The 14,765-nt window shown below is 42.3% G+C and overlaps 1 protein-coding gene across 3 annotated transcripts in view; it reads right to left on the bottom strand.

Annotated features, from left to right (window-relative positions):
* Positions 1-14,765, bottom strand: part of poc5 (POC5 centriolar protein homolog (Chlamydomonas)) — a 173,609-nt gene that overhangs the window by 150,520 nt on the left and 8,324 nt on the right. For all 3 annotated transcript variants that reach the window (XM_070886119.1, XM_070886104.1, XM_070886110.1), the window contains exons 2-3: positions 10,259-10,342; positions 904-1,051 (exon numbers count right to left, since the gene is read on the bottom strand). In XM_070886119.1, the coding sequence (XP_070742220.1) occupies positions 904-1,051; positions 10,259-10,342 (232 nt within the window). The remainder of the gene's footprint in view (positions 1-903; positions 1,052-10,258; positions 10,343-14,765) is intronic.

Raw genomic sequence — 14,765 nt, forward strand, 5'->3', positions numbered from 1 at the left:
GACTGCAGCGGTTCAAGAAGGCTGCTCACCATTATCTCAAGGGCAATTAGGGATGGGCAATAAATGCTGGTCTTGCCAGTGACGCCCACTTCCCCAACAAAGCAAGCTCCAGGAGTTGTCAAAATAACTGCACAAAGAGGAATATTCCTTTACAAAAGGACAGCGCTCTAGTAATTTCTCCTCTCCCTTAATGTCCAAAGGCAAATTTTGACTTCATGCGACAGAAAGAATACGCATTTATATAGCACCTTTCACGATATCCCATAGCGCTTTACAGCCAATTAATTACTTTTGAAGTGTGGTTGCCTTTGTAATGTAGGGAAACAGCAGCTAATTTGCAAATAGCAAGGTCCCATAAACAGCAACGTGATAAACCAGTAATCTGCTGTTAGTAATATTGGTTGAGGGAGAAATATTGGTCAGGACATCGGGAGAACTCCCCTGCTCTTCAAATAGTGCCATGAGATCTTTTACATCCACCTCAGACCAATGGGTACCAAATGTTTCACCCAAAAGACGGCACCAACAGTGCAGTACTCCCCTCACTACTGCACTGAAGTGTCAGCATTGATTGATATGTTCAAGTTTCTGGAGTAGGGCTTGAACCAACGACCTTCTGACTCAGACACGAGAGCGTTACCATTGAGCCAAGACTGATACCTATAGGACTGACGGTTGAATAAATTTAGAATGTAGATTTCTGATTAGGTTACATCTCATCAGCGACTGTTAGCGTCAAGTTTCTAACAAGTGTTATGAAAAAAAACACCACTAGAGTAAACTAAAATTTGTATGAAAGGAAGTTTCATTTTCATTAGCTGCGCAGTTTTAAAGGAAACTTTGGAAAGCATTGGGATCATATTTACATTACAAGAATTTCTTTTCAGCGGGTCAGGGCTTTACCTGTAAAATGGTGAGATTGGTCACCTTCTATTGCACTTGAATCTTTGCTGTTTGTTGTACGTTTTCTCAAGCAATGTGACTGTCTGAGGACACCAGAATCCCACTTTGGAGTTACTACTGCATAACGTAGGAGCTCTTCATACTCATCCTAATGGGTGAATTTAAAGAAATGGACTTAGCATTTATTTTTTAATACTATTACTTCAAAATAACCACATCTGATGCACTCAGGATAGAAAAGATTCACAGCAGAATTAACTTTAAACACAAAAGCAAAATACTATGGATGCTGGAAATCTGAAATGAAACAGAAAATGTTAAAATATTCAGCAGGTCAGGCAGCATTCATGGAGAGAGAAACAGAGTTAATGTTTCAGATCGATGACCCAATGAAAGGTCATCGACCCGAAACGTTAACTCTTATTCTCTCTTCATGCATGCTGCCTGACCTGCTGAGTATTCCCAGCATTTTCTGTTTTTATTTTAACTTTAATACAACAGGCCAATTGCAACCACATTCGTAATTTTACATTGTCTAGTTTTAGTACATTTTAATCTTTTCAGAGACACTTTTTGAGGACGCTGGAGAGATCGTGCCACAATAAAGCAAAGCTTTTCTCAGGCAACTCATTTTCTAGGAGTCAGTTTTGGTTTTGGGGATATAATTTCCTAAACCTTTCAAAACTAGATAAGCTAATACAACATAATCATATGCACTTTATTAACATCGGATAGAATTTCAACTTCAGCGGGAGTGTAAAATGGCCAGTAGCAGGCCGGCTACCCATTATACATCCTGCATAATATTCCTTCCCATAACGGGCAGACAATCTGCTACCACTCGATTCACCCTCTTGCCAAAGTTGAAAGATCCACCCATCGTCATCAGTTGGTAAGACATCTGGTCAATCTTCCTGTAATCTACTTAGTACTGTAGCTCAGTAAGCTGTTGACTAGGAAGTAACTACAGTCATCAAATTTGAGTTCAACTTTGGCCACTCACTTAAAACTTGATTAATACAATGTAACACAAGAGCTTAACTTTAAGAAATTTTTTGAATACCGACACCTTACAGGCAATGTTTCCCCTAATTATTTTTTGGGTGCATGGCCCCTTTAAGAGACTGCACAGCCCATTCACAGTTTTGCACATGCGCAAAATTTAACATTGAAAAAGCAGATCCCAGGCTGTGCAGGGAACGCTGCTTGTGGGTACAGTATCCATCTAAAACAAGAGAAAAAAAAGTGTGTCACCAACCCCCTTTGGTTTTCAGAACATCGTCTCAAGGGCACGGATTCACAGTGAAATTTCAGTTGCATTAAAATTTGTATTCTGGAATTTTTATTGATTTGTGGATTGATTTCACAACTTCATTTTGTAAAAATTGTAAATGAGGGTAAGAAAAAGGGCAAAACAAGAGATATGTCAAGGTCCCTGCTTTCATGGAAAGTCTAGCAGGATGTTAAAGATAGCTTATATGCATATTTTATAAGCCAGACCAGAATATTTGGCATTAGAAAATTTTTTTAAAACAAGTTCCTTCACATCTCTGATTATAGGTTCTTGCTAAATAAGTCTTGAGATTCTTCACTTGCAAACTTATTCGACTAAATTTAAAATTCTCCCTTTTTAATGTGTTTCTTTCAACATTTTTTTTCTTATCTACTCACTTTTCAAACACCAGTCAGTAAAACTGAAACTGTTACCTGATCATCTAGCAATTATATCTCTAATTGTGAATGATTAGATATTGTCCAATTGACTCTGGTTTTGTTTGGTCCACATCAGTTTATTCATCATCATAGGCAGTCTGTCAAAGTCGAGGATGACTTGCTGCCACACTAAAAATGAGTTCTCAGGTGACTGAAGAGTCCAATGCGAGACCTACAGTCTCTGTCACAAGTGGGACAGATGGTGGTTGAAGGAACGGGTAAGTGGGGGGCCTGGGTTGCCGCACACTCCTTCCGCTATCTACGCTTGGCTTCAGCTTGCTCTTAACGAAGAGCCTCGAGATGTTCAACGCCTTCCCGGATACTTTTCCTCCATTTTGGGCGGTCTTGGGCTAGGCATTCCCAGGTGCCGGTGGGGATGTTACATTTTTTCAAGGAGGATTTGTGTGTGTCCTTGAAGCGTTTCCTCTGCCCACGGCTCGCTTGCCGTGTCGGAGCTCTGAGTAGAGCGCTTGTTTTGGGAGTCTTCTGTCAGGCATGCAGACGATGTGGCCCGTCCAGAGGAGATGATCGAGCGTGGTCAGGTGTTTTGATGCTGGGGTTGTTGGCCTGCGTGAGAACAGACGTTGGTGCGCCTATCCTGCCAGTGAATTTACGGGATCTTGCAGAGGCAGCGTTGGTGGTACTTCTCCAGTGTTTTGAGGTGCTTGCTGCACATGTCTCTAAGCCATATAGGAGGGCGGGTATCACCACTGTTCTGTAGACCATGAGCTCGGTGCTGGGTTTGAGGCTCTAGTCTTCAAACACACTCTTCCTCAGGCCACCGAAGGCTGCGCTGGCGCACTGAAGGTGGTGTTGGACCATGTCGTCGATGTTTGCCCTTGTTGACAGTAGGCTCTCTAGGTATGAAAAATGGTCCACGTTGTCAAAGGCCTCGCCGTGGATTTTGATAACGGGGCAGCGCTGTGTGGCGGGGGCAGGTTGGTAGAGGACCTTTGTCTTACGGATGTTTAGTGCAAGGCCCATGCTCTTGTACGCCTCGGTGAGGGTGTTGACGATGGCTTGGAGTTCGGCCTCCGAGTGTGCGCAGACGCAAGCATTTTATTACAAGAACAATGAAGAATATCCCACTCTCCTGATTTCTTAATGGCATGGACAGAGCACTACACTAGGGCCAGTTACAATCAACAATATTTGATATGAAAAAGAATGTAGTATGCAAGATCACAAAGCCCTCCAGCAACTCCCAGCCGAATGCAAAAACACTACAAAAATGACCAAAAAGGTTAAGAGTGAGTTATGAAAAATAAAAAAGGATAGAGTGCAGACTTTTGTTTTGAAAACTCAAATGATTTGATAAACCATATAAAATGTTATTTCGAACACCTGTTCAAATTTAGTGGAAATTTCATAATTGGAAGTAAAAATCAAAAAGAAAATGTTGTCTGCAATCTGAATATAGCTTGTATTTAAATTCAACACACACTATCTAAACTATAGTTCTCTACATAGTTTTGTAATCTCTAGCATGCATTATATATGCTTTTGAACATGGGTGTTCAGTTTTTGTTGTGCTGTGCATGGTCACTGCAAATTCATACCCTTATGGAGTTAATTGTGGAGCATTCTACATGTGGTTGAAATTACCATCAATACAAGGTTCTTGCGAGAAATGACAAAAAAACACCGGTTCATATAACTAAGAGAAAGCATGATAAGAGAAAAGATTCAGGGGGTCAATGTCCAACAGTTTTCCGTAACATTATGTACATTTAGGAAATGCAGTTTGGATTTATGCACTGGGAGAGTCTCCAGTAAGTCATTAAAATTTACCTATTGGCCCTTAAAAGTCAGAAGTTCCCAAACACAGAAGGCCCAGATTAAATACACAAAGATCCTAAAAACTAAACGGCCTCATTTTATTTTCCCACAACACAAATATAATAAATATTTCCAATCTGATGCAATCTACTTGCTTGGCTATATTGTGGCACCCCATGAACTTTCAGAGCAATCATACCTAAAAATTAGAAAACTATTGCTCAAATGTATGTATGGTGTATAGAAACATAGCAAATAGGTGCAGGAGTAGGCCATTCGGCCCTTCGAGCCTGCACCACCATTCAATATGATCATGGCTGATCATTCAACCTCAGTACCCCTTTCCTGCTTTCTCTCCATACCCCTTGATCCCTTTAGCTGTAAGGGCGGTATCTAACTCCCTTTTGAATATATCTAACGAACTGGCCTCAACAACTTTCTGCGGTATAGTACAGACCACACCAGTTATAGTAGGTGAGTTTGTGGGAACGCAGTTGCCAATATAACGTTGTACGTCGTCGTCACTCATTGGCATCCGCAGCTCCCTGAATGAAGCTCCTTACTGTCGGACCCTAGACTTATTTCAGTCGTTTCCAGCTGTCCCCCTTCTCCTCTGGAGTTGTTGCTCTCGAACACCCAATGATCTGTCACTGTAATGCCTCAAATGAAAATCGGATCAAGGTTGCCTTTTCATTATCCTTTTATCATCTCACATGGGAAGCATAGCTTAACAATAAATGGCAATGGATACTAAACAGCAATGCTTCATAATCAAAATAGCAAGCAGATTCTTCACCAGAGCACAGTGACTTGATTACATAGAAACATAGAATGTAGGTGCAGGAGTAGGCCATTCGAGCCAGCACCACCATTCAATAAGATCATAACTGATCATTCACCTCAGTACTCCTTTCCTGCTTTTTCTCCATACCCCTTGATCGCTTTAGCCGTCAGGGCCATATCTAACTTCCCCTTGAATATATCTAATGAACTGGCATGAACAACTCTCTACGGCAGAGAATTCCAGAGGTTACCGACTCTGAGTGAAGAAGTTTCTCCTCATCTCGGTCCTAAATGGCTTACCCCTTATCCTTAGACTGTGACCCCCTGGTTCTGGACTTCCCCAACATCGGAAACATTCTTCCTGCATCTAACCTGCCCCGGCCCGTCAGAATTGTATATGTTTCTATGAGATCTCCTCTCATTCTTCTAAACTCCAGTGAATAAAGGCCCAGTTGATCCAGTCTCTCCTCATATGTCAATCCCGCCATTTGGGGAATCAGTCTGGTGAACCTTCGCTGCACTCCCTCAATAGCAAGAATGTCCTTCCTCAGATTAGGAGACCAAAACTGAACACAATATTCGAGGTGAGACCTCATCAAGGCCCTGTACAACTGTATTAAGACCTCCCTGCTCCTATACTCAAATCCTCTCGCTATGAAGGCCAACATGCCATTTGCCTTCTTCACCGCCTGCTGTACCTGCATGCCAACTTTCAATGACTGATGTACCATGACATCCAGGTCTCATTGCACCTCCCCTTTTCCTAATCTGCCGCCATTCAGATAATATTCTGCCTTCATGGTTTTGCCACCAAAGTGGATAACCTCACATTTATCCACATTATACTGCATCTGCCATGCATTTGCCCACTCACCTAACCTGTCCAAGTCACCCTGCAGCCTTAGCATGCTCTTCACAGCTCACACAACAATCCAGCTTAGTGTCATCTGCAAACTTGGAGATATTACACTCAATTCCTTCATCTAAATCATTGATGTATATCATTGAGCCCTGCGGCACCCCACTAGTCCATGCCTATCATTCTGAGAAGGACCTGTTCATCCCTACTCTCTGCTTCCTGTCTGCCAACCAGTTCTCTATCCACGACAGTACATTACCCCCAATACCATGTGCCTTAATTTTGCACACCAATCTCTTGTGTGGGACCTTGTCAAAAGCTTTGAAAGTCCAAATACACCACATCCATTGGTTCTCCCTTGTCCACTCTATTCGTTACATCCTCAAAAAATTCTAGAAGATTTGTCAAGCATGATTTCCCCTTCATAAATCCACACTGACTTGGACCGATCCTGTCACTGCTTTCCAAATGCGCTGCGATTTAATTTTAATAATTGATTCCAACATTTTCCCCATTACTGATGTCAGGCTAACCAGTCTATAATTCCCTGTGTTTCGCTCCCTCCTTTTTAAAAAAGTGCTATTACATTAGTTACCCTCCAGTCCATAGGAACTGATCCAGAGTCGATAGACTGTTGGAAAATGACCACCAATGCCTATTTCTAAGGCCACTTCTTTAAGTATAAGTACTCTGGGATGCAGACTATCAGGCCCTGGGGATTTATCAGCCTTCAATCTCATCAATTTCCCTAACACAATTTCCTGACTAATAAGGATTTCCTTCAGTTCCTCCTTCTCGCTCGGTCCCTTAGTATTTCCGGAAGTTATATGTGTCTTCCTTCATGAAGACAGAACCAAAGTATTTGTTCAATTGGTCTGCCATTTCTTTGTTCCCCATTATAAATTCACCTGATTGACTTCAAGGGACCTACGTTTGTTCTCACTAATCTTTTTCTCTTCACATATCTATAGAAGCTTTTGCAGTCAGTTATGATGTTCTCAGCAAGCTTCCTCTCATACTCTATTTCCCCCCCTCCTAATTATACCCTTTGTCCTCCTCTGCTGAATTCTAAATTTCTCCCAGTCCTCAGGTTTGCTGCTTTTTCTGGCCAATTGATATGCCTCTTCCTTGGATTTAACACTATCCCTAATTTCCCTTGTTAGCCACAGTTGAGCCACCTTCCCAGTTTTATTTTTACTCCAGACAGGGATGTACAATTGTTGAAGTTCATCCATGTGATCTTTAAATGTTTGCCATTACCTATCCACCGTCAACCCTTTCAGTATCATTTGCCAGTCTATTCTAGTCAATTCACGTCTCATACCATCGAAGTTCCCTTTCCTTAAGTTCAGGACCCTAGTCTCTGAATTAACTGTGTCACTCTCCATCTTAATAAAGAATTCTACCATATTATGGTCATTCTTCCCCAAGGGGCCTCGCACAAGATTGCTAATTAGTCCTTTCTCATTACACATCACCCAGTCTAGGATGGCCAGCCCTCTAGTTGGTTCCTCGACATATTGGTCTAGAAAACCATTCTTAATACACTCCAGGAAATCCTCCTCCACCGTATTGCTACCAGTTTGGTTAGCCCAATCTATATGTAGATTAAAGTCACCCATGATAACTGCTGTACCTTTATTGCACGCATCACTAATTTCTTGTTTGCTGCTGTCCCCAACCTCACTACTACTGTTTGGTGGTCTGTACACAACTCCCACCAGCGTTTTCTGCCCTTTGGTATTCTGCAGCTCTACCCATACAGATCCCACATCATCCAAGCTAATGTCCTTCCTTACTATTGCGTTAATTTCCTCTTTAACCAGCAACGCTACCCAGCTCCTTTTCCTTTCTGTCTATCCTTCCTGAATGTTAAGTTCCTAGCCTTGGTCACCCTGGAGCCATGTCTCCATAATCCCAATTAGATCATATTCGTTAATAGCTGCCTGCGCAGCTAATTCGTCCACCTTATTACATCACCAATAGCGTTAGAATAGAAACCAGAGCATCTGTAGATATTTCTTCAGGATTTTAATTTTCAAGCATATTGCAAATAGGGTGCTGCAAAGAGTACCGTTTACCCTCTGCAGTTCTATAATGATATTACATGTAAAAATAGATTTATATTTTCATGTGTACTTCACTCACACAATATCACCTTCAGCGACAGAGCAGGTCAAAGGCTGGGTATTCTGTGGCAGCTAACTCGCCTCCTGACTCCCCAAAGCCTTACCGCCATCTACAAAGGCACAAGTCAGGAATGTGATGGTATACAGGTACTCTCAAATTGCCTGGATGAGTGGAACACTTGACATTATCCAGGACAAAGCAGCCCGCTTGATTATCACTCATTCCACCACCTTAAACATTCACCCCCTCCACCACAGGCGCATGTGGCTGCAGTGTGTACCATCTACAAGATGCACTGCACCAACTTGCCAAGACCTTCTCGTCAGCACCTCCCAAAACTACGAATTGTACCACTCAGAAGGACAAGGTCAGCAGGGGCATTAGAACACCACCACCTGCAAGTTTGCCTCCAAATCACACACCATCCTGACTTGGAAATATATCGACGTTCCTTAATCGTTGCTGGGTCAAAATCCTGGAACTCCCTGCCAACAGCACCGTGGGAGTACCTTCTCCACACGGATTGCAGCAGTTTAAGGCAGCGGCTCACCACCACTTTTAAGGGCAATTAGAATGGGAAATTAAATGCTGGCCTTGCAGCGATGCTCAGATCATATGAATGAATAAGAAAAAAAACTGAAGCATTACATCTTAGAATTCCACCACCCCTTGAGATAATGGTCAACAGTCCATTAGCTATTTTTGATTACATTTTGTGCCAGTTCACTAGCTTTTAATGATTTGTGTATATGGACACTTAAACCTCCTCCACAGCTCCAAGTCTCTCCAAAACAGATAACCTCATACTTCACCACATTGAACTCCATCTACCATTGTTTTGCCCACCCACATAGATGACCCATGCTACAACTCAGTGACCAGAGTAGCAATTCTCCAATTAAGTTGATGGGTTTTGGTTTTAATATGTACAATGTAGAAGGCATGGAGAGAAAGAACAGAAAAATATTTCCAACCATTTTCACAACAAACCCCTCCACTTCACTAGACAGAGCAATAAATATTGGATGACCCATGAAGAGCACTCATCAGGTAGATAATAACATGTAAAATATATACCACTAAAGACATTTGGCAAGACTAACAACTTGATGCAATATTTTGTAATGAGATAAACGACCAGATAATCTTTTGGGTGCGGGATAATCTTGGTCAGTGTACCTGGGGGAGGGGGAGGGGGAAGAGAGGAAAGAGGGTGAAACTCCCTTGGCTCTGCTTTGAATAGTGCCACGAGATTTTTTACATCCATCTCAGGGGGCAGACAGGGAGCTCAGTTTGACATTGCACCCAAAAGACAACACCTCTGACAGTGCAGTACTGAAGGAGTGGAGTGTTGCACTAAGTGTCAGCCTAGATTATGTGCTGTGGCTCTGGACTGCGGTTTGAAATCACCACCTTCTGACTCCGAAGCAAGAGAATTACAAACACTAAACTTTATTTTGTAATCACAACCAAACTACACTGGGATGAAAATGCCTGGAAAACCTAGAAGATATGGTCAAATTTTAAACTCTACTTATCATTGATGATTTCAGTGTTATATGACAGCTGGCACTAAGTAATAGCATACTGTTGTTTTGTTTTGTAGGCTGCAGAAGAAATATCCCATCATCTTCGTTCCTGAAAGCACTAGTGCAAATTTGCGCAGACAATTGACTGAGTCAGGATGTATTAATCTTTGCTATTGACGAGATATGGCCAGCAGTACTACAAGGGTTACTAATGCTCAAGACACATCTCCAGAAGTTATATTTGCACCTGACTTATATACACTGACAACGAAGTTGTAGACACAGCTGCTCCCTGCCTATGGTATTCTGGGATGACTACAGAAGATGGGCCAGATGATTCTAGAAGTATGAATGTGTGTCAGCAAATGCCAATATGGAGCACAACTCTGCAAACAATAACTGTTGGCATGTAAGAGCGCCATATTTTACTATTTGCAGTACATATAAGCATCTTAATGCTCCAGCTAAAAGCATTTGAGATGTGTGTTTCTTTTAAATATATACAAATTATGTTTATATCTGGTTTATCTCAAGTACTAAACATGACATTCCTCCTTCCTACCTGTAGATCAGAAGAGACTGAACTACCCGGATCTGAATCTTTAGGCAATACAGGACTGGAAGACCTCTCTTCATCGGAGGACATCTGCACAAAAGAGAGCAATCAATTGATTTAAGTGCTGACCTAGACGCAGAAAAAAAAACAATTTAGTAGAATGTCAATAACATCTGCTTATTATTCCAGTTTCCCTGTGACCTGGGATATCTTCATCTTGCTGACCTCAGTTTAACCCAAACCCATCAGATATTGTGCATAATTTGCTTTCTGCACTGTAGGCACAATTCAACCGACCTGTTCACCATTGTCATTTTATTAAGGATCTGCGAATTGCTTGGATTCAAATTGACCCTTTAAGGTGCATTTTTTCTTCAAAAAAGTTGGAGCACATCACCACTGTTCCTTTTTTAAAAAAAGGATTTTGGAAAAAAAAAGGACTATTACAAATAACTAAGATAAAACACAGAATTTAACAGGGTCACTTCCCGATCACTGCGCATGCTCAGACCTGGGTGTGGTCCAAACGAGGGTGTCGACCTTGGGGAGAGAACAAAGAATCTTGTTCTGCCTGCCATTTTGAGCTTCTTGCAAAGGTACAATTAATCATGGGACAATACTGACAATGCCATATCTTGTGCAAGCCTTCTGCATGATGGTGCTGCAGAGGAGACAATTGATTCGACGTCATCGCATGTGGAACCCCAGAGCACGTAGAATGATGGGCAGGAGACCTTACCCACCTACTTGACCAAGGTCCTGCCATTTATTTTTGCATTGGCCACCAGACCTCAGGGTGGTCACCATTGCACAGTAACCTTCTGCAAGTTGGTTCCTGCATTTCTTTTGGTGAAACTTTTGTGTGACCTCTGCTGGTGTCCAGCTCATGCCAACTGGCTTCAATCACAGTAACTAGTGCCTCCACTTCATCCTGCAAGAAATTCTTGGTCCTTGAGCCACGTTGCATATTGTATTGCAGCTCTGATTTTTCCAATGATAATTAAAGTTCTCACACGCAGCTGGATCTTTAAAAATAGCCGAATGCAGACCGGGAGCTGTACTGGGCATGCGCGCCCATAGCAATCACGTCAAAAACGTCCTTTTTTTTTCACGCATCCGCAGAAGGGGAGCATAGTTTTGTTTTGGTGCAGAAATTAGGCTCCGCCCCCTCCCCTTCCCCAGAAGGGCAGGACAGGCTGCACGATGCCAAACTCAAAAAATAGAACAGGCAAACTTGCTACCTATTTTTTTTTTGGAGTAGTTGGAGCCAAAAAAAACAGGTGTAATTCCGGCAATGCGCCAAAAGCATTGGGGAAAATTGAGCTCCGTGTCCTAGTTTTAGTTTCCCTTATGAGTGGAAATATCCTCTCTGCATCCATCTTGTCGAGTCCACTCACACAAGTTTCATAAGATCACCTCTCATTCTTCTGAACTCCAATGAGTATAGGCCCAATCTACTCAACCTATCCTCATAAGTCAGCCCCCTCATCTCCAGAATCAACCTTGTATACCTTCTCTGAACAGCCTCCAATGCAAGTATCTCCTTCCTTAAATACGGAGACCAAAACTGCAGGCAGTACTCCAGGTGTGGCCTCACCAATACCCTATTTAGTTGTAGCAGGACTTCTCTGCTTTTATACTCTATCCCCCTTGCAATAAAGGCCAACATTCCATTTGCCTTCCTGATTACTTCCTGTAATCATGCACTGTGTTTCATGCACAAGGACCCCCAGGTGTCTCTGTACTGCAGCACTTTGCAATTTTTCTCCATTTAAAATTATAATTTGCTTTTCTATTTTTTCTGCCAAAGTAGATAACCTCACATTTTCCCACAATATACTCCATCTGCCAAATGTTTGCTCACTCACTTAGCCTGTCTATATCCCCTTGCAGATTTTATGTCCTCCTCACAATTTGCTTTCCCACCCATCTTTGTATCAGCAGCAAATTTGGTTACATTACACTCGGTCCCTTCATCCAAGTCATTAATATAAATTGTAAATAGTTGAGGCTCCAGCACCGATCCCTGTGGCACCCCACCAGCTACTGTTTGCCAACCGGAAAATGATCCGTTTATCCCGACTCTCTGTTTTCTGTTAATTAGCCAATCCTCTATCCATGCTGTATATTACCCCAACTTTTATCTTGTGCAGTAACCTTCTATGTGGCACCTTATCAAATGCCTTCTGGAAATCCAAACACTCCACATCCACTGGTTCCCCCTTATCCACCCTGCTCGTTACATCCTCAAAGAACTCCATCAAATGTGTCAAACATGATTTCCCCTTCATAAAACCATGCTGACTCTGCTTGATTGAATTATGCTTCTCCAAATGTCCCAACTGCTTCCTCATTAATGGACTCCAGCATTTTCCCAACAGATGTTAGGCTAACTGGTCTATAGTTTCCTGCTTTTTGTGTGTCTCCTTTTTAAAAATCTAGACTCTCTTTAAATTAAGGAATCTCATTAAGAGGTGCCAAAGCCCACGGAGCATGAAGCAGCTGTTTTTATCCCAGCTCTGCTTTTGTACAAATAATCCAAGAGCTCCTCGTCGAGTAGCAGACCTCATTATAAAAGGAAATTATTTGGAATATTAATCTTTTTTCCATTAAAGACTAAACAACTTGCATTTATATAGCATCTTTAACATAGTAAAACATTACAAGGCGCTTCACAGGAGCGATTATAATCAGGGATGCTTAAAAGGGCAGAATTAGAGGAGCGCAGACATCTCGGGGGGCTTTTGGGGCTGGATGAGATTATAGAGATAAGGAGAGGCGAGGCCATGGAGGGATTTGAAAACAAGAATATGAATTTTGAAATCGAAGCGTTGCTTAACCGGGAGGACAATCTTCTCTTGCTCATTTTACCCTACTTCTCGCCAAAATTCCCAATTGGCCATCACAGATTCCCAGCTAAATTCCACTCAATGGACTCAATTTTCCCCAATTATCTGCACCGTTTTTTTTTTTGAATCAATAAAAATCTCCAAGTTTCCCCAAAGTATCTACGCCAGCATAATTCACTTAGGTCCGATTTTTTTAGGCTATGAATTTTTTGCGTCACAGCCTGATGTTTAAATGTCAAAAATTGGCGCAGACAAGTTTGGCCAACTTACATTTTTTCTACGTCGGCATATGTGACCACTCAAAAAAACCTTCTGGGCACTTAAGAAAAATCAGCGCACATTACAAAATTGGTGCAGAAAGACGCTATTGTTTTTAGCCAAAGTTTTGGAGGGAGTGAAGGTGGCAGAGAATATGTATAACAAATCTTCATTTTTTGAAAGTCAAAAGGGAGAAATTTGAAGTGTAATGCAATTCTTGATTTTTAGATTTTTTTTTCAAAGTACCAAGCACCACCGAGCCTCTCCTCACTGGGCTAGAGGATCAGTGTGTTGGCCGGCAGAATCGCCCCTTCGCCCGGACACAGGACCTCGGCTGCAAAAGCAGCCTGGGCGGGCGGGGGTGAGGGGTTGGGAAAGCCGAGTCCCGAAAATGGGCGAGGGAGCGATTCTCCGACCCTCGAGCCTGGTGTGGAGGGGTTCGGTGATGGGGTGGTACTTTTGGAGAAAAAAAAAATCAAAAATTCAAGAATTGCATTATACTTTGTTGCCCCGAATGTCTTCATTGAATGCCTAGCTTCCCGTTGGAAGCAAGCCTATTGCACAGACCAGGGTGTGGTCCATACTAGGGCATCCACCTTGGAGAGGGAAGAAGTGGGAGTGCTTTGTCCTAATGTTTTGAGATTGTTGCTAAGTTACAATTTAATTATGGAGGTGTTAAGTCCTAGTTCAGGTGGTCAGCTGCATTCGACAATAATCGAGTCAGATACCTTCAATCTTTACGTCTTTATTGAAGCAGCTTCGGACCTGTTACCAAACTGCCAGCACAGAGTCTACAGATTCCGGGGCAGGCAGACAAAAGGTCTGCCTATCCTCACAGACGCATCCCTTTTATTCTTACAAACCGAAGGAGGTATGGCCTGCTTCATCAATCACAGTGTGTTACTAGGGCTTCATGAATTGACAGCCTGTTTATCTTTAGAACACTTTATGCTTTTACGAGTGGAATAGCCCAGCTTAATCACACGAAGTAAATGTGCACCTTATCAAGTCATGGCCATAAACCCTTGTTTATCAGTGATGGTCACACAAGCTACTTTGTCCACTACTTTCTCACGGGAAACCAAGTCTGTCTTTTCTTATTTTCTTATTGATTCCTAGAACCATTTTATTAACTCTTTCATGATTCTTCCACCTACATTCACAGGGACAATATTGACACAATGCTATAACCTCGTGCAAGCCTTCTGCATGATGTTGCTGCAGAGGAGAAGATTGATTGAACAGCATCACCTGAGGTACCTCACAGCACGTAGGATGATGCGCAGGAGGCCTTACCCACGTCGGGTATATCGAGACATGCATTCATACCTGCACCCGAGCGAGGCAGACTTTGTGAGAAGACTGCGCTTCCACAAAGAAGTTGTAATTGCGATCTGTGAGTTAAT

This window comes from Pristiophorus japonicus, chromosome 1 (genome assembly GCF_044704955.1).
Source record: "Pristiophorus japonicus isolate sPriJap1 chromosome 1, sPriJap1.hap1, whole genome shotgun sequence".
Classification (NCBI taxonomy): Eukaryota; Metazoa; Chordata; class Chondrichthyes; family Pristiophoridae; genus Pristiophorus; species Pristiophorus japonicus.